The following is a 21,362-nucleotide window of genomic DNA, read 5'->3' as shown; positions in this document are numbered from 1 at the left end:
TCGGAAATTGACACTTTGTGTATAAAAAAAGTGAAACAAATAAATAGATAGTTGATAGTTTCTATTCATGAAGGGATATAGAATTTTGGTAAGGTCATTTATCTTATCAGTTATGTATCCTATATGGTCCTTACAGTTTGCTTCAATCAGTAATATAAAGTAACTGCTATTTTCTTTGGCGAGTTTGATTACTAACTCCCATAAGGATATTGGCAATTGGATTTGAATGTGCTCTTAGTGTTTTTTATGCTTTTGAATGTTTCCTATCCGCATTTATCATAGAGTTGACAGTTATTCTCGTCAGCATCTTTCTGAGCCGTTTGGATGGCATCATGGGTGTGGGTAGTTGCATTTTCATGGCAGGACTTTGAACTCCAGAAGTCTTTGAGAGTGGGGCGTTGACGAGGTGTCCTTTCGATCATAAGAGCTTTAAAATTATATGAATAATTCAAATCAGAGTAAAACCTTTTTCCATTTGTTTTCCATCTTCACAATTGGCAAGTGAAGTCAAGTGATTCTAGTCTTATCTGTGTGCAGAATAACTTAATGCTATAGTTTTAGATGGTATCTGTTAGGGTTTGTTTTTGTTTTATTTCTTTTGTATATACATATTTGTTAGATCGAAAAAGTTTTCACATCACGCCTGAGATTGATGCCACAAATTGGTTCACATGGTGTGGCATGACTCTAGCCGATCCGAGCGGCTTTTGTAATCTTACAACTTTAATTTCTGTTTTCTTGAGTTTTTCTTTTGGCTAATTTCGGTGGTGCATTCTCGCTCTGAGGTGGTGGTGCAGCTACTGCCGTGTGGCTAATTTCGTATGTTTTGTTATTATTGCATGGTTAGATTGCCTCTTTTTTCGTTGTTTGGTTGTTTTTTTTTTTTTTTTTGTCTTCTTTAAGTTTTCGCTTAGATTTTACATGTGTGTTGATTGTGTGTTAATTAACTTTGGAATCAGGCAGAGACAGAGAGACAGACAATGCACTTTTTGGGCTGTGGTTAAGACAGTGAAGATTCTCTACAAGCCACATGTAATTAACACTCGAACACTTCTCTGCAATCTAAAGCAGTTTTCACTGTAATCATTAATTTCTTGAGGCTTTTCGTTTTTCGGCTAGTTGGTCAGGTATTTTTTATGGCTCGCCAATTCTTGGAAGTCGATCATAATGTGCTCCTCCAGAGCTACGGTCTCTCAGTTGGTTGGTTGGTTGGTCGGTCGGGTCTGTCTTTCTGTTTGTTGTGTGCCTGTCGTGTTGTAGGGTTTATTAACCGTTGACATTTTGTTTAACGCATGTCGTTTTACTGTTAGAGCTGCTAATTTGAGTTCCGTTATGACACATTTTCACGTTTTTTAAATATTCCCAAGAAAAAACAAGAGGAAAACAAAACTAACATAAGACAAAAAAAACAGGCGAATGTGCCCCAATTTTATTTCTTGAAGTTTCTCACTCTTTTAGCTGCTGTTGAGGCAATTCCATTCATTTTGTTGCAAATCAATCAATTCAATTTGTCTAATGAGTTGTTGCCACAGGTGAGCAGCAGCAGCAGCAATCCCCATCCAAGTGTTAATAAGCAATTGACTCAAGTGTCCAGTGTCCAGTTTATTCACTTCCAGTTGCAACTTCTTTTGCGCTGTGCCTTTGCGTCGCATTTGCAATTTGTTGCAAATGCTAATTTTCTACTTCTTGTTGTTGATTGATTGGATTGGATTGGATAGGCTTGCATTGCTTTCGATTACTTCGATCGGTTTCTCAAATCACAATAAATGCGCATTTCGATGAAGCCGCCACAAGAAACAAGCAACAGATTCATGTGGAGTAGGTGGGCCCAAAAGGCTTATCTCTCGACAGAGCGGCATATATTGAACTTTTGGCGAACCCAAGTGCATATATTAATGAGTTAGATATATGTAGAGTAAGTACTTAGAATCTATAGTAGGTAGAAGTTTCTGGATTTATTTTTTAAAATCATCTTTTGCTTTAAGTACACTCAGCGACAAAGTTATTAGAAATTGAAGCCAATGTTACTTATGGTGACCAAAATGCTTTTATCCTCTTAAAATTTGGCCTTGGATAAAACAAATTAATACCTATACTTATAGCTCCCAATTCAAACCTCTGATTAGACTAATTAGACCTTAGTTGGACATAGTGTTCGTTAAAAAAACAGTTTTTGGAAGATTTCAGTTACGTCTACAGTGCATCATGGCCAAGGCAGCGTTTTAGATTCAAAGATCTATCCTTCAGAACGAGGATTCCAATGTTTTAAAAAGAAATGGGAAAAGAGAATCCTCCCGATTGAATGTCCATCTTAACCAACTGGCTATAAATATATTGGATAATGGCACTCAGACAAGGACCATAAAGAAGTGTCTCACATAAGTCTTTGAATAATTTTTAATGAAGTCAAACAGTTTAATATCTATCCTAGTAAGGACAGTTCCTAAATAAAGAGTTTTATTAGCAAAGAGTTTATTTAGCATATAACTGCTGATCTTCATTATTGTCTTTTTGTTTATATCGGTAAAAGGACACTCAAAGCTGAGATTGGATTAATTTACATTGCTATACAATGATTAAACCTACAGAAATGTATATTTAGTAGGTCCAAAAGGATTAAATAACTCATCCTTATTCAATTTTAGATGATTCCAGATACTACAGTCGTACTTTCAATACAGTGAATCACATAAATATTCGGAATTTACTTTTTCAACTTCAAAAGCCAAAATGGAGATAGAAAACTGCTAATTAGGGTGAAGACTTCTATATAGAAATATTAACTATGTGGAAAACTATTATAGGAAGATCAAAGTAGACTAGAAAATAAATAAAGAAACCTTAAAATGCTTAGAATTTCATTACAGAGAAGTTAACTATTAGAAAGTTCAACTGATTTAAGGGCTTAGTGTTACTAACTTCATACTAATACTATTTCTTTTCAAGCATCTTTTCCAAGTAGAAATAAAATTTGCAGTAATGACAAAAAATTACCAAGTTCCATACCATAATTTGGGCATTAAAATGGTCGTATATCATTTATTTACGACAGTGAGATCATTATTTGATGGGGAAATTCGGCAACGCCGCAGCCTAAAGTCAAGCCCAACCCAAGAGGGGGAGAGACAACGAGACACACTTGGCTTGAAGCACTTCCGCTGCACTTTATGAAGCACTTGTTGGGTGCTCTTGGTCTCTAGCAGGCATTATGTGTTAGTTTTTGGTAAGAAACTTGGCAACGCCGCAAGTGAACGTCCTCAACTTCCACTTGAAAATCCAAAAAAAAAAAATGAGGTACAAGTTTGGTTTGTCATGCGGTCGCATCAATGACCAAGTGAAGCGTGTGTGTGGGCCTCTAACTATGGCTTTTCCTAGCTGCAATTTGTCTAGTTATTGTTCTCAAAGCCATGTTTTTCTTTTTGGAAAAACCACAAAGCTTTGTACAGGCAACAACAACAACAACAGATTTATGAAAAAATCAACCGAAATGACTGAGCGTAGATCAAGTCTAGTCAGCAGAGTTTCTTCTTGTCTAAGTCCAATCTAAACTAGTCGAGGCGTTGCGGCGGCTACTACGACAACAAGTCGTATAAGCAACGATCAGAGTGCATTGACGTGTTGCTGGTTTGCATGTGCTCTAGCCACCCGTCTTCTTTATCTTCTCACCTACCTCACTCCGAGCAAGTTTCGTTTTCTTTCTGAAGAATCGGCGAGTTGCAGAAAAAACGAGATTTTTTCTTCGATTTTTGTTTTTGCCGGCGAGTTTATTGCACTTCCCAGCTTAGGCTCCCAGTCAAATGTTGAGGATCGGTGGCAGCAGCAACAGCAGCAGCAGCAGGTACGACAAGACGTTTGGAATTGGAGTCTCTCAGCGGAGCCTCTGTTGGTCGTGGCGGCCCGTAGGTTGCTGCTGCCGTCGCCATCAACGTCGTCGACAACGTCGACGACGACGATGTCTTAAAAAACTAGGTCAATCACTGGCTTCGGTTTATGTTTTTCTTTTTTTTTTTTATTTTGTTATTTCTTTTCTACGTTTTACTTGCATCTCTGGTGCCTGGTTGGGCTGGCTTTTGTGGATGACAGAGTCAAAAGAGGGTAAAATTACTGCTAAACTTTTCCCTTAAACTTTGTTCTCAGCTCTTTTTTCGTGGCAGAACTTCCGTTTTGGATAACCTCTGGCCTCGTGATCCCTGTGGAAAATTATGGTTTCGTTTAATTGTCCAGTGACATAACGGTTAAACGCACTTTAACCGGTTGTCGCTCAAAAGAACGTAAGTTCTCCGAGTGCCTTGCGACGACCTCGTCAAAAGAAACGTCACACACACAAGACTGAGAGAATGCCGGCCGGCTCTTTCTATGCGGAAAACTGGTTTTCATTCTACTTGTCTGCTGCTTCCTCTTCTTGGCCATATTCATAGGTTCTTAGCCGACATTATTATCGTTTGTTTTGGGATTTCTTTGTGTCACGAGACTCGGTTAAAGTTCTTTAAATTGCTTTTAATTCTTAAGAATTTGTAGCATATAAGAGTTTAGTTAATGTTAAGGTTTATACGACTGTGAGATCGGCGGTAGATATGTTTGTGGGTTCCGAAAATGTTCTTTCAGGAGGGAGGGGGGACTCTTTCATTTGTCCGGCCTTTTAAATGGCAAAGAATGAGAACTGAAATGTTATTTTGATGGAATCATATTAATTGGAATTTGTTTTCACAAGCTTTATTGCAATTTTTGTGAATCTATTTTCAATCATTGGCACTTTGGTACCTTTGTTATATCCTTTTTAAACACTTGCCAATTAGGGTATACAGAATAAGAATGTGGTCAAAAGTGTGCCACAAAGAGACGTAAGCATTTGGAAGTAAAGAATCTCTACAAATTAACATTCATCCCAACATTAAAGAGTTAATACAGCCATCTCAGTCAATCAATGCAAACCTCTCTTTGACCGTTAGATTCAATCGGATTGGTTTACTTTTCGCAGGGTATTTCGGTAGTCGTCGTACCAATTTAGGGGTAAACAGGCACCGGCAGTCAACACATTAAAAATCATGAAAAGAGAGCGCTTACATGCAGTTAAACTTGATGAAAATGTCAAATGTATTTAGTTTAAGACAAAGGCCAGACATATATAACAACAGCAACAACAACATCAAAAAACAAAGAGAAAGAGAGGGACTGAGAGAGGGAAAGAAAACGGTCAAAAACAAAATATACGTGAGATTATGAACGTGGTTATGAGTACCAAATGTTGGACATTTAAACAGATCGAGTGGAAGCCACAAACATCGGCCCATTCTCAGTCCCTGGACCCAGTCGCAAACCCCTTAAGTCTGACAAGGCGAACTTCAGGTATACCAATCACCGATTTGGATATGTTGTAGAATACCCTGTCATTCGAAACTGTGTGAAATATTTCGGCGCTCTAAATCGGGAATTCGCATACCTGAAGTTCCCCTTGTGAGCCTTCGGCACGAATAATAAAAGGATTAGTTGAGTCAAAGAAAAACTAAGAATCAAAACAAATTCTCGATTGAGCACTTGAAGTGTTTCTTAGATTTCCTAGGGGTGCTCAGATGCTAAGGATAAAAGGCATATAAAAAAGTTCTCGGTCTGAAATTTAAGTATAATCTAGCGTTAGTTTTAGAATAGATTCAACTCTATTTCCGGCCTCATTCATAAATTTTAAAAACAAATATTGACCTATTTTTGACCTATTTTTTACATATTGTCAAAAAAAAATTATATATACTAAAAAGAAAAAGCAAAAATCTTTTCGGAGTTCGGGACCAGAATTTTGGGCATTTTGGGTCAGTTGTTTCCTAATTCATTCAAACTGCTGACTGAATCCATGAAATGTTGAAGTTTGCCTCACATGACAAGAGTAAGTAAGTCGAATTTCGAAAACTTTTATATTTTGGGATTCTTTTTGTCAGATAAAGACATACATTTTCCAAATATTAACTTTAAAATTTAAAAATGTTGTAACTAATTTAAAAGCATATAAATAATATCCCATTTCATCTTCAAAGAACAAACAAAAATTTAAAACAGATTCAAAAATTTTACGAATTTTTGATAATTTCGAAATTTTATTTTTCTTAATATATGAATACCCTTTTAGTAGCATTTGCAAATCCTGCTAAATGGCTAATCCAGCACTGGTCAGATTTTAGTTGTTTGCTTATAAAATCAGAGAAATATTTTCCATGAACTCACCGCTTACAATCAGAAATATATGTATATACCTATACATCAAACCGACAGAAGTTAAAATACTCTTTATGCAAGGGTCTAAATTGAAATAACGCGCCAAACTGAACTTTGAGTTTTCTCTTGCTCATTTTGAGTAAAAGCGCTGTTAAACAGAAATAGGTTCGAAACTTTGCTAAGCAGAAATGTTAAACAAATGTAAAGTGAAAATGTTAAAAAAGTGGAAGAAAAAGTCGAATATTTTTTTTAAATTTAATTCATTTTATTTTTATAATGTGGACAATTTAACGCACAGTTTCCTAATTAAAATATTAGAATAACCGATATAAGGCCATTAAATTGTTTTGCCAACCGGTCAATGAGGAAATTGTCTTTTTCCCCCAAATCAAAATTATTCAAGACGTGTGCAGGATATTTGGAAGTCACCAATACGTTCAAAACTTGCCACAGAATTCGAATTTTGTCATTCCAGTTTTTATATGAACGTCTTTAACAACTTCGCTGATGTCCTCTTTTTATACCCTTTGACAGATTAGACTCTTCCGACTATGTTCTTTCTCGATCGACATGAGATTGAATCGGCATCTCATGTATAGTCATGTCCGTTCGTCACGGCTTCAATTAGAAAGCTACATTTAGCATTTTAGTGAGAAATATCTCACAATCAGTAGAAATATAACGCAATACGTTAAAGCTAAGCTAAGAATAAAATTTCTCACATTTGGAAAACGAAACTTTTTCGAGTTTGCTAACAAAAACTGAACTTCGAGGCTTCCAAAGTTAGCTTTATACTCGTTTTGGGGATAAGCCATGGGATAACGCGGAGGCGGAGAATATTCTTTAAAGTTTATTCAAATATATAAATATAAGTATAAATATTTAAGTATACTTAAAGATAATTAAACTCCCAATGATCAATATGAAATAACTCTCCTCTCAGCTCTGTTTCCAGCTATGACTAACCATTTGAAATGTTCCTAAAGTATGAAAATTGGTTCAATTATGAAAAGTATTTACAATAAAAAGTGTTTTTTTTTTTTTTCATTTTAATTTCAATATATTTGAAAACCAAAAAGTGTAAAGGACATCTGCAAGTTATAAAGTATTTATTTGTTTCTCTTGCAAGAAACTGCATTTTGAATTTCGTTAATGAGGTAAGTTAGAAAGTTCGATTCTAGTCTCATACATTTGTCGATTAGCTTATTTTTATTGGGGCATGGTCCCTTTTTGCAGTCTCTAAAACAAAAATATAATCAGAGAAAGTGAGCCATTAAGTAATCGATTACAAAACTAGAAAACAGGAAGCAGTTCATTAATGACTAGCACAGAATATAAACAACCCAAGGACACTATTCGAATCAATGTCTCATTATAAGACGTAAATAAGACGTCTATCCACTAAGCCATCAACCAAAATCCTCCCCTGCCAATACCGAGCTAGTTGGGGATAGATTTCTATCAGTGCTTACAATACTTCCGGAAGGTCACTTATATTTTCGTGAATGCCTTACATTTTTTACAGTGCGGTAGTGCTATTTTCATCAACCCTAACTACCAAACGCCATCTACTGATGGTAGAGCATGGATAGTTCCATCAGTGCTCACAATGTTGAAGATGGAAAAGCAAAAGTTTCAAAGGCACATTAAATATAAACAGATCACACAGGCCGACATTTTTGAGGTCATGAAAAAGTGTTTGAAGTTCAATAGGTCTCCTATAGTAATTGGGGGCTGCTAATCACGGCCCTGTACTTAGTTTTTCTCCATCACGTCAGGATTTCGAAAAAAATGCGTTCAAATTATTCAAAATGACCTAATTTGCAATATATTTTTCCATGATATAAGCATAATATTGTACTAGAAACATTATTATTTTATCCTATTAATGTATTAGGCTTGATTGAAAATGAATTTACAAAATATCAAAGAGTTATTTCTTTGTTATAATGGATAATATCTTACACTCCGGATATAGTTCTATAATGAGTAAAATTTCAACCAAAAAGTATGCTATAGAGATTTCAAGAATTGTCTGCTTTTAAATTTTAAAGAATTGTGGGAATTTGCTGCGTCTTACAAATTGTATATTAGTTATATGTGCAAACAAGAACTAATTTTCTTACACAAAATATTCTAAAATCCGTAAAAAAAGTTGAAATTTTTTGTTTAAACTTTAAATAGTATACTTTTGGGTGCCTATTTTCCAACCAAAGATCTCCAGATTTCACAAAATCCAGACGTGATGGACAAAAACCAAGTATGCAGTTAGAATCAGCGTACCCGAATTAGTAAGGAACACCTCTCAAGTTAACGTCAGCAAAAATCATGTCGGCCTGTGTCATTGATTGGTGATCACGACCCTTTACTTGGTTTTTAATAAGTTGATATTATTCAAAGTGACTGCATTTGCAATATTTCATTGTATAATATAAACATAATTTTATACTAATACATTATTATTAGGTACAAACTAAAAACAAATTCAAAGAGACACTTCATTGCTCTAATGCACTTTTGTTATCGTTTCGCGACGAGTAAATGTTGCACCTAAAAGTATGCTACAAATAGTTGATGCTATTTTTGTGTTTGGAATTCAAAGAATTAATGAACTCTTTTATTATACCCTTGCAAAAAGGGTATATTAATTTTGGTCAGAACTGTGCAACGCATAGAACGAAGTTTGATCAAGATCGAGTGACTATATCATATAGCTCCCATAGGAACGATCGGGCGAAAACAGTGACTTTTGTAAATTACTTCGTTACTTTTAACGCGATTGCTTTCAAATTAAACATTTGTTAGTTTAATATATCTGTTAATGACTGTGCCAAATTTGATCAAGATCGGGCGACTATATCGTATAGCTCCCATAGGAACGATCATTGGAAAACAGTGACTTTGATCAATATCTTCGTTATTTCCTATGATTGAAGGCCATTCTTTCTTCCACATTGATGGCTTATAGGTAAGGAAAGAGTTACCAAAACAGTTGCAAGGGTATACAAACTTTGACGCGGTCGAAGTTAGCCCCGGCCCTCTGGTTATTTAATAATGTTTGCAGAAAAATGTTATTTTCCGTACGATTTCCGATTGAAAAGTATCCAAATAAATAAAACCTTCATTTAGTAGGCATATTAATTCATTTTAGTGGTCACCTGTTATGGTATTTGAGAGCAGAATCCCAATCTTCAATTTCTATTGGAAACCTCAACCAGAAAAATGTTTTTATAGGTAGATTTGATAATTTTAAACAAATTGCATTTTATTTTTGTTGAAAAAAGTTGTTGCCATTATTATTATTATTATTCATTAGTTAATTATGTTTTGGTTACAAATTTAATTGCAGTTTTCTTGTTGGTTTCCCTTTAAAACTAGAAGAATTGTGTTTTTTGTTTTTGCACATTAATACAAAATAATAGTAATAATAATAATAATAATAATTATGATCGCATCGGCGTTTATCCTAACCTTTAGGTGAATACCATCGAATTCGCTTCTTGAGATGTCAGTTAAATGATTTGCTGTCGATTATATAGCTTGTATATATGTATATAGAAAATATGTATCTTTGGATGAGCTCGTATGATATTGCCATATATATTGTATGTGTATGTGTATCTAATGCTGATCTAATGCTTAAACTGTGGTCAGTCTTCAGTGCAATTCTGGTTTAGCTTTTTGTATTTGACATTTTTCTGGTTTTTTTTATTGATAAATAATTATATAAAAATTATGATTGCTTTAAGAGTTAAGAGAAATTATTAAAATGATTGATCTTAAATTAGTGAAAGTTGAAAATGGTTGGGTAAACAGAGAGACAGAGATAGAGAGAGAGAGAGGAGAGAAAGAAAAGAAAAATGGCTGCGAGAAATGCGATAGACGTGCCTCCGTGTAATAGTATTAAGTGTAGCGTAGAGGGGAGGAGGGCAAAGCAGGATGGATGAGAGAATTGCCAGATGATGGACGAGACATAAAGAGGGAAGGAAATGATGAAAAGGTGAACTTTGGGTTCGTGGGGGGCAGGAAGTTGAGGAAAGCTTTGGAACATTTCCGTTTGATGTTCTAACTACGCTTGACGTTTCCTGTGTGTGTGTGTTTCTGTGTGTGTGTGTGTGTGTGACTGAGTTGGTGTGTCTGTCTGTTTGTGTGTGTGTGTGTGTGTGTGTGGGTGTCTATGTGTGGGAGCTAAAGTATGCTGCAATGCTTGGTCGACAGCTGCTGTCGCATGCGGCGCAAAAACAAACGCTCCCCCCTCACGCACGCACCTCATTCCTCTGGCCACACCATTAAATACAATCGCCCTCAACCTCCTCCTGGTTAATCTCCTGATCGAATTCATCATCGGCAGTGGCCTCCTGATACTGTTGATACTCGGATACCAAGTCGTTCATATTGCTCTCGGCCTCAGTGAATTCCATTTCATCCATGCCCTCGCCGGTATACCAATGCAAGAAAGCCTTGCGACGGAACATGGCCGAGAACTGCTCTGAAATGCGTTTGAATAGCTCCTGAATGGCCGTGGTATTGCCAATGAAGGTCGATGACATTTTCAAACCCTTAGGTGGGATGTCGCACACTGCTGTCTTCACATTGTTGGGGATCCATTCGACAAAGTATGAACTGTTCTTGTTCTGCACGGCCAGCATTTGCTCGTCCACCTCCTTCATGGACATGCGGCCACGGAACACGGCGGCCACTGTCAGATAGCGACCATGTCGTGGATCACAGGCGGCCATCATGTTCTTGGCATCGAACATCTGTTGGGTCAACTCGGGAACGGTTAAGGCACGATACTGCTGAGATCCGCGCGAAGTAAGCGGAGCAAAGCCAGGCATAAAGAAATGCAGACGCGGGAATGGTACCATATTGACGGCCAGCTTGCGCAGATCGGCATTCAGTTGGCCAGGGAAACGCAGGCAGGTGGTCACACCGGACATGGTAAGCGACACCAGGTGATTCAGATCCCCGTAGCTGGGATTCGACACCTTCAGAGTGCGGAAACAGATGTCGTACAAAGCCTCATTGTCAATGCAGTAAGTCTCGTCTGTGTTCTCCACCAGCTGGTGAATCGAGAGAGTGGCATTGTATGGCTCGACCACCGTGTCTGACACTTTCGGCGATGGCACCACCGAATAGGTGTTCATTATGCGATCAGGATACTCTTCACGTATCTTGGAAATGAGCAAAGTACCCATGCCAGAGCCAGTGCCTCCGCCCAGTGAGTGCGTCAATTGGAAGCCCTTCAAAGAAATTGTTTGTAAACACACATTGACAATTATCTCTTCAAGATTAACTCACCTGCAGGCAATCGCAATTTTCGCATTCCTTGCGCACCACATCCAGAACATTGTCGACCAGCTCAGCTCCCTCCGTGTAATGACCCTTGGCCCAATTGTTGCCAGCACCAGATTGACCAAACACAAAGTTATCCGGCCGGAAGAGTTGCCCATAGGGACCCGATCGCACAGATTCCATAGTTCCCGGCTCCAAATCCAACAGAATGGCTCGTGGCACATATTTGCCACCCGAAGAACGCGTCACGGCTGCAAAAAGTTCGTTACTCAACTGCGTCAATTTCTCTAATGGTTGTCCTTACCTGATGCCTCATTATAGTAGACACTGACACGCTCCAGCTGCAGATCACTGTCTCCCACATAAATGCCATTGCTGTCAATGCCATGCTCCTCCGATATGATTTCCCAGAACTGCAATTAAAAAGTAGAAAATCAGTTAGTAATAGAAAGAACCAAATGGAAATGGAAAAATGACTATAACAAAGTTCAGGTAAAAGAAGCTCATTTTCTGATTAGATCTTACAAGGGGAACTTCAGGTATGCGAATCACAGATTTGGATGAATTTTGGATATATTGTAGAATACCTGAAGTTCCCCTTCTTCGAAAAGTAAATTTCACCTGGCAACCTTTTTGATCTCATCCGAATTGTAAACCGACGCAAATCACAATTTTCCACAGAAAATTCTTCAGCATTGCGATTGTTAATATCAAATCGGTTTGGTATTAGGAATTTAACAGAATTGAAGGATATCGAAACTGAAATCGATACAATTTCTGATTCCGAGAGAATCTTTTAACTGTTTCATGTTTAATTGCTTGCCTTTTTATTTGCTATTCCAAAACTATTTGTAGATGCATTTTTGTACATTGGAAAATGATTCGAAATAATCTTATTATTAACTTAACTAAAAGTTAATCTTTAAGTTGTTTATCTGAGCTCAACTTTTGTCGGATATAAAAGTAATCGTTTAATTTTTGTTTACAGTTAAATGAAATATTGTTAAAAAGTCAAGGCTTTAGTTTAAAATAGTTATTCGTTTCGGTTAGCTATTCGTTTAGTTAAGAAACAAATTCCTTTAATGGACCAACAAAAGGTTTACTCTGGAAAATGCAAGTAGAAATAAATAAAATATTCTTTATTGTGATTCAAAAATTGTTTTAAACTTTTGTATCATTTTGTAATTATTTTAAAGACAATTGCCCATCTTCAAATTAAAAACTTTGGTTTTTTTATTGAACCCAAGACCTTAAGCCTGAGAAAACCCAACAATTACAAATCAAAGCCCGCTAAAAAAATTTAAAAACATTTTAAAATTTTATAAAATAAGCTTCTCACGAACAAGTAAGCCTATTTTAATCTAATTTTTTCAAATTTCTATATTTTACACATTTTATATATTCTATTCGATCGATGGCTTCTATGTCAGCTGTCTGTTAAAGTTATGCAATATCAAGTTTCAATCCAAAAGCTTTTTAATTAAGGCCGTAAAGTTGAGAATGCTGATCCAGAATATATCTATATGCATATATAGTTTTAGGCACTCAGAATATATCTTTACTCTTTGTGACAAATATCTGACTTATTTTATAACGACCTTTACAAGGTTATAATAAGGATAAACTAGTTTGAGTTAATACTTCATTTATGTGATAAATCTAGTTAGAAGACTTTAAGAATTGTAGGTTTTATTATATTAAAGATTTATACTCATTTAATAACAAAAAGACAAAGAAATGTACAATCTAGACATTAATCGAAGAAATAAGCAAAAAGTAAAAATGTTCCGGCTTTTCAAAATCATTTTGGCCCCACAGTTTGATACTAAATTGTGTATAAATTGGCCTAATTTTTCGATACAATCTTAACTTTTAATGAATTTATTAATATAATATAAACATACATATTACTTAACCAAAGGCCAAGTCAAATCAAGTAAACTTCACTATTTAATTTGTACTTTGATTCGAATTTGAGTTAAAATAAAATAGAATCTCAAACCTTAGAAACTTATAAAGACCGAAATGGAAACTCTAAAAGATCAAAAAGGACATAAACTTGAAATGATGGAGAGAGCCTTTCGTCTTGGGTTGTTCTCTTTCTGTGATCATACTAGGATTGACCTCTTTTCCTTATGTTTTAATCTCTCTATTTATTGACCAGCCCATTTAGAAAGATCAGATGACATTTCAATTAGAAACTAAGATTTCACTGGATGGATAAACATTTCAATTGTATAACAAGCTTTTCATTTAGTTAAACTGTTTTCTTTTTCTCAAATGGACCCGCATTGAAATATTCTTTATATAAGTAGTAAGTAAATCTCTCAAGATATCATTAACTCATATGGATCGCCTTATCTCCACAGCCACAGTGTTATCTTAGTATATTCCATTTTTGCTATCACATTCATCAACCTTCTCTGTTGTTTGTCCCCTATATACAGATATAGTACCTATATCTCTTGCAGTCGTTTATCAAATTGAATAATTGTATCCACCCAGCCATGTCAGAGTTCATGTTGCCATCCGCCCGTTTGACATATGGCCAGCCGCAGAAACCGCCCAAAGAAATACAAATACACCAGAAAAAACAACAACACAAATTACTCTAAAAAAAACTAAATTCTCAAAAATTTTGTTTTTGTCTTCTCCAGCTGTGTGGCGGGAGGGTCCAAGGGAGGCTGACAATGTGACAACGACAAGGCGCAGCCGCAATAAAGTTTATGCCAACCAAAGCAGGAATAAAAAAGAATCATAGATATATGTATATATATATCTGTATAGTATATGGATACAAAACTTCTACACAAAAAGGCACAATTTTTGTGTCCATATAGAGGCGTTGCCGTCAAAAGTGAGACACATTGCTAGAGAACAATTTATGTTGAGTTTAGACCCGACAGTTCAGTTCAGTTCAGTTTTGGTTCTGGTTCTGGTTTGGGGTTTTCTTTTTCTTTTTTTTTTTTTTTTTGGTTTTTAGTTTGCTGGCAGTTTCAACATGCCCTGATTTAGTGCTAAATTTAAAAAGATGCCTCTCGTCCGGGTCCCGTCCCGTTTGAACGAACGAATGAGAAATGGAAGGAAAATTATTTCAAATATTTTCACTGTATGGGACAATTTTTTGTTGTTGCATGCAACGCTCCTGGGGTGCTGCCTGACTGCAACCTTAGGCAAAACGAAAGTGTTAAAAATAGCTCAGGCCCGAGGGACGACTCTGACTCATACCCAGAATATATAGCATCATGTCGTTCTATACTCCTCTCTCCCTCTTTCCCTGTCTCTTTCGGTCTCTGCATGTGCAACATGGCGGTGGCAGGTTAACGACCCACAAGGCAGAGGCTAAGACCAAATTAACGCCCTAGATGCCAGCTGGTAGACAAGTCGACAACATCATCATTAGAAGCAGCTCTAATCGTAGACATAATGCCATTGCTAGAAGCACTTTGAATTTGGGGTGGAACGAAACCCAAAAGTATCTATAAAATATCATTCAGCATTGACTTTCTTTCTTCTTGGTTTTGGTTGGTTTTTTATTTGGGTGGGATTTATTGCGGAAATGTTTGTTATTGGCAATTGGGCAATTGGTTTTGCTGCGTTTAACAAGAACCCAATATGGTAATTTCGGGTATGTTCTTCTTCATTTTGAAACTATTTTCGGGGCCGGCGATAACTTTTCATTGAAGCGCAACGTTTAAATGGTTGGCAGCTTGGCAACTGAAAGAATTTTCATTCTAGAAATAAACACACAAAAAGCTGAGATAGACAGACACAGAGAGAGAGAGAGAGAGGGAGAGGGAGAGAGGAGAGGAAATAATAAAAATGTTAGCAACTGAAGTGGAGTAGCTTCCCTTCACCCCCCCTTCCCCACCATCTGATGTGCCCCAACTAGTCAATGCATTCTTTCTGTCTGCCTTGTTTCCCTTTGGCACTTGAACTTGACGTGTGCTCGCTTAACACAGCGGGGGAAATGGTAGTCGTAGAGGGAGATGGGGGAAGACTGCAACTGGCGCTGCATTTCTTTGTTTATTTTATAAAAAAAAAAAAAAAAAAAAAAAACGACCCATTCCAAAAAGAAAAAAGAGAAGCAAATGCAATCTCCGCAAGATCATCAAATTTAATTGGAGTGTGGCCGTCGCTGCAATTATGATGAACAACAACAATAAAGCTTAGTTTATAAAACGCCGGACGAATAAACAACAACAACTGCAACAACAACAACAAACAAACTAAATTAGCACACAAAACTGTTGAAGTGAAAAGTCGTTTTTCATGTTTTCCATCTCTTTCATCATGAATGGCCTTTCATTCCCGCAGTCATTTGAGTGATCGCTTTACTTTTACATCCCAAAAACTAATTTTCCATGATTTTTCAACATTATGACTTTTCTTTTTGATGATCCCTGGAAATTGCCCCTTCTTTTGTGGGGGAAAGAATTAATAATAAAGTCCAGCTGTGAAAATTCGTTCCTGCTACAAAAAACATTTGAAAAGAAAATTCTTCTCACAGAACTCAATTTACTGTTAGATTGTAATTAGAGATCAATCAGTTGCACGATCTGAACGTTAACCGAAAAATAATTCGACACTAAATTGCCATCCAGCTGACTCATGATCCCAACACGTTAACAGAACTGTATCGACCAGTTTTCCATTGGTAAGAGGCACAGACAAAGTGTAAAGGAAGTATTAAGTGTGATCCATGATCTATTTTCCACAGATGACTTAATAGGAAATTAGAAAGATGATTCATTGGAAAATCGCTTTTGAAAATTCTCCACGAAATTCGTTGAAAAAGTGTTTCAAATATTTGAAATATTTCGTTTCATCATGACTCAAAAGTATGTTTTAAATTTAGGAATACATTCGAGACTTGACAATTGGCCATAAAAATTATAAATTATAATGTTGTTGATTATATTTAAAATATACATATTTTTAAGATCGAATGACTTTCCAGATGTCTGACTTTGCATTTCAAATTCTTTTATAATCCTTTCCAAAAGAAATACCAAAAGAATTTTTCCAGCTTTCTCAGACGTCAATTTTGACAGCCTTGGCATGAAATCAGAAGATAAAGTTAAGTCTTTGAAATATTTCTTCAAGTATTTGAGGCGACCATCAAATTATAAAAACTTTCCATCAAAAAGTATTCGAAAAATGTAATTCAAAACATTTTAAGAATTCTGCTAAGAATAAAATATCTGAAACAAAGTTGTTAAGATTGCCATTTGATTACTTACAAAAGGCATTACTTTTGTTTAGACTCATAAAAGCAACTTTAACAAGATTTCTAAAGTAAACAAATTGTGACTAATAGAGCATTTGAAACTGATTAAAATTGTTGAACAAATAAACTAGAAAATGAGTCATACGAATTGTTTGAAACTTTGTTGGGAGAAGTGCCATTTGTTGTGGATTTCCAGATGAGAGCAATACAGTTATTCCATTTATATAGTATAATTCTCAACTATTTAGTTAGTATCGAGTGGGTTCGTTGGGGTAACGTGTGTTTATGCAATTTTTCAAACGAATTTTCGTACTGCTTTTCTCTAATTACTCCATTTTCCAGTCAACATCTGTTCTACAACAATTTTGTTCGTTTGCAGGCCATTCTCTATGAACTTTTTTGTAATTAATTTTAAAGCTTTCCGTCTCTCTTCTCTGGTTTTCCTGCCACGCCTCCCCTCCCATTTGGTACCACAAGCCTCTTTGCTTTGAGACACCCTAATGCATGCGATCATCTGGCCGCGGCGACTGGCAATTGAGACGCCCTCATTAAGTGTTGCATGTCTTGTAGAATGCAACTGTTGCAGTTGCCTCTTGAAAGAAATCACTCGACCATGAACTTTTTGGAAGAGGCGAATCAAAAAGAAAAACTCGGCAAACTCTGCAACGGCGAAAGATCGCATTTTCCGGCATCAACAACAAGAGGCAGGCAGAAATAAATGAAATATTTTCACATGATATGAAACATTTGGCATCGGAAAAAGCAAAGGAAAATTTCTTAATTGAAGAGTAGCAAAAGGCCTAGGCCCGGCCCGCCTGCTATCAGGCTACACAAGAAGGGTTGGTGCTGGAGGGGGGAGGAGGGACAGCAATGTTGGTGTCAAAAAGTCGGCGATAATAAATCTCAAAAGAAAGCGAAAAAGAGAAGTCAACGCAGAGTTTAATGACTTGAGGCTATCGGCCGAATGATTCTATATATATATATATACTTAAAATGCATTTATCGTCAGCGGAAATGCAAAATTCGTTGATGAGGGTGAACACTTGCCACTGTGGCAACTTGTCCTGTAACTGGACACTGTGGTAGATGACTCATTTCCTTCTTCCTGCGTTCCTGTTTGTGGGCACTTGTGCGGTTTTGCCCCATTAGCTTACCCCAATATTAAATAGGTAGCCTTAGTTTTTGTCACATATTTTATAAAATGTCCACTCAGCTGTTTGCATTTCTTTATTATTATAATTCTTTTTTTTTTGGTTTGGTTTCGTTTCTTTGCTCTGTTCTTTGGCAGGTTTCACATTACAGTTTTTTTGCTCAAATTACCAAAGCCGAAACTTCTCATCGTATGCTGTGGGTAAACACACACACAGATACACACACACACACACACACACATGTTCCGTCTGTATGTTTAGTAAGTATCTCATTCATTTATAAGCAAAACTACTTCATAAAAGCATTACTTATTGCCCAATTCCGAGAAATACAACAAAAAAAGAAGAAAAGTTTACTTTAAATTGACTCTCTGTGTCTTTCCTCTTGCCTCTCGCAGAGAATTGACTCATGACAAAATACACAAAAAGAAAAAACAACCTAAAACCAAAGTCCCCTTATCTCGGCTTTCGCTTGGGTTAGATACTCTTTTTATTTTCCTCTGCCTTTGTTTATAAATTTTTTCATTTTTTTTAATCATAGCTTGTTTGCCATTTTATCAGCATTGTGACACATTTTGTCCACTGAAATGATGTGAATTCAATTTGCTTGACATTGATTTTTCAGAGAATGCGATCGCTCTATGGGGACCTGACAACAACAGCAACAACAACAACAAAAAACCGAAATAAACTCAAACTGGAATTGCCAAAAAATAAAAGAAAAACCAATAAAAAAAAATAAACTTAAATGCAGACTTATTTGGTGGCCAGTCAAAAGCAGCGTGTGGTCAAAGGGGAGCAGGAGGGGAAATCGTCAGCAGATTGCACTTGGCGCCAGCTTTTTCGATATCGAGTCGTGCTAGTGAGGCATATCGATTCTATATACTAATTGGTCACATACATCCATCAAGCTAATCAAATGTTTATAATTAACAGAAAATTAGTCTTCTATTTAGTCTAAGCCAAGCAAATACACTTGGAGAAATATCAAATTCATATTATCCAAAAAATTTCTATTCTTCACTCAAAAATGTTTATCAAAAGCCTCAGTTTCAATTGTCTTTAGGGACAAGAATCGTTAAAGTTTAGTATTTGTTCTAAAAACGTCAAAATGGTTTATTAGTTTAAGTTTGTAGTTCATCGCGATTAATTATTGTCCAATATCTATTAACTATACGAAATAATTGTAGAAATTTGTTAAAATTATCAACTTGAATTTGTTTTAAGCCTTAGAAAGATGTTTAAGAACTCTAATTCGAGTTTAATTTAAAATTTCTTGAATTATATTACGATATTTAAAAAAAATTAAGGTAGAAATGATGACATTGACACTTATATACTTTCAGGTCATGTAAATCAAAGATGAATTGTAAATATCTGAGATTATGAAAAAATTTAAGTAAAATATCTGTCAAAGGAACCTATACCTAAGTGTTAATACCATCTTGTGGAAATCTAAGAGACATTTGAATAAACCAAGTAGACAAAATCGACAAAAGCAAGTCTAGGAATGGACTAAGCCATGTCCTTAACATAAATGTCTTGTTTTTTAACTTTTAACTTGAGTTTTGTGTCAATTTATTAAGGAAACTACTTTTCCAATCCAAAATTTTCATATAAAATCAACTAAAACGTTCTTTTCTTTTTGGAATATGGTTTTCGTATTGCCCAAACTTTGCTAATCTGATTGATCAATAAAAATTTTATAACAGAAAGAATAAATTTAATTAATATAAGCTCCAAATTTCTTCCTACTCTAATGAAGTAAACTAAACCTGAGTAAGTTTAAAGTCTTTGTGTTAGGGCGAAGAAGAAGATTTTCTTGGAAAAATCAAATTTTCATTACCATAAGAACGAGTAATTTATAGCCAAGACTTGAATAGACTTCCATAACTAAAATGAAATGTCAAAGTTCTGATTAGTTTTGCAGCAACTTGAAATACACATTTCATAATTTTTTTTTCACACTTAGCTGATCTTGCTTCCAGAGAAATGGAAGAAGAAACAATTGCCAGTGATTTCTTCTTGAGGTTTGTTGTTGTTGTTGCTGTATGTATTTCGGTTGCAGGCACTCAACAAAGCGCAAAGATACAACCGCAATGATATTTCAACAGATTTCCTTCGTTTGGGTCAAGCCCCAAAGTGCAAGAAGAAGAGGCAAAAAAATGAAGTAAGTACGAATAAGAGAGGCAGAGGCCAAACATTTCTTTTCTTCACTCTTCACTTGCCGCCCCCTTGGCCCCAGCCCCTTTCTTTATATTTTTGACTTATGTTCTTGGTCTTACATCAAAATGCCATAATTCTCCTTGGAGAGGACGTGCCAGGAGGGGGGACAGTGGTGGTAGTTGATGAGGGGCTGGAGGAGCATTTGTTGGATGGGGACTGTGAATCATTTCGGTGTAGGCCCAACCCGTTTTCAGTTGGTTCGTGTTGTTGTTGTTGTAGTTGTCACTCCTTGCCACAAAAAGGGCATATTGAGTGCCTGCCAGACAAGACTCAAATAAATTTCTTGGCTTGAAGAGTTTTTTGTTTTTGTTTTTTGGAGTTGTTTTTTGGTTTATTTGTTACTCGTATGCAGTTTGCATTTAATTTATTTAGTTTTCTTTTTGCTTTAATTGCTGAATATGCTGAAAAAGGCGACGACATTGTTCACTTTTTGGAAACTCATTGAAAAACATTTTCGGTCAATGTGCATAAATTAGTGGATTGAGAATTAAAAGAGAGAGGGAGAGAGAGAGAGAGAGCGAGGGAGACTCACCTTAGCGCCAATTTGGTTGCCGCATTGTCCAGCCTGCAAATGCACAATTTCCCTCATTTTGATTTAGAGGTTTATTTCTTTTTATTTCCAAATGAAATTCAATTCAAATTAAGGAGCTTTGGGCTGGAGCTGATCTGATGGATGGATTCGTGTGTGTTGCTGCTTTGCTTTACTAGAGGGAGAGTCGAAGGCAGAACGCGCAACTTAACCGCACAACGCACAAAACTCAACTGATCGCACAGAGCACCACGAAGACCCACTGGCAGAGAAGCCGGCGCAAGCGAATGACGAGTGCCAGCAGAGAGGGAGAGAGATGATCACACATACAGACACTCATCCATCTAAAGATGGACACACACAGACACAGGGTGACTGTTCGGTAAAGTTCTGCAACTTTTTAGCTTTTCTTTTCTTCTTTTTTGGTTTATTATGGCAGCTTCAATCACTCGAACACGACAGGCCAAAAGCCAAAACAACAAATATTACGAGCATGCTATTTATACCCAAAACTCTATGCAGGGTATCTCTATGGGGTGTAATGTGCTCGGAATGCAAGAAGTAAGTTAACCAGTTTAGAATTGCTGGAATCTACTAACTTTTCATAGTCTAGTTCTGGGCGCTTGAGAATGTTAGAGATGTAACTAGGCCGATAAGCCAATCGATAAAAGGTTAATTCTTTTCTCAAAGGCTGAAACAGAAAGTAAATAAATAATAATTTAAAATT

The 21,362-nt window shown here is 36.2% G+C and overlaps 1 protein-coding gene across 1 annotated transcript; it reads right to left on the bottom strand.

Moving 5' to 3' along the window:
- Window positions 1-9,443: 9,443 nt before the first annotated feature.
- betaTub60D (beta-Tubulin at 60D) lies at window positions 9,444-20,858 on the bottom strand. The gene is made up of 4 exons (XM_068289281.1): window positions 20,639-20,858; window positions 11,804-11,912; window positions 11,506-11,750; window positions 9,444-11,447 (listed from the first exon to the last, which is right to left on the bottom strand). The coding sequence occupies exons 1-4, from the start codon at window positions 20,693-20,695 to the stop codon at window positions 10,494-10,496; spliced, it is 1,365 nt and encodes a 454-aa protein (XP_068145382.1). The 5' UTR covers window positions 20,696-20,858; the 3' UTR covers window positions 9,444-10,493.
- Between the last annotated feature and the right edge of the window lie 504 nt (window positions 20,859-21,362).

This window comes from Drosophila tropicalis, unplaced genomic scaffold (genome assembly GCF_018151085.1).
Source record: "Drosophila tropicalis isolate 14030-0801.00 unplaced genomic scaffold, ASM1815108v1 contig_593, whole genome shotgun sequence".
Lineage (NCBI taxonomy): Eukaryota > Metazoa > Arthropoda > Insecta > Diptera > Drosophilidae > Drosophila > Drosophila tropicalis.
The sequence above is the reverse complement of the archived record's forward strand: the minus strand, read 5'-3'. Positions and strand labels throughout refer to the sequence as shown.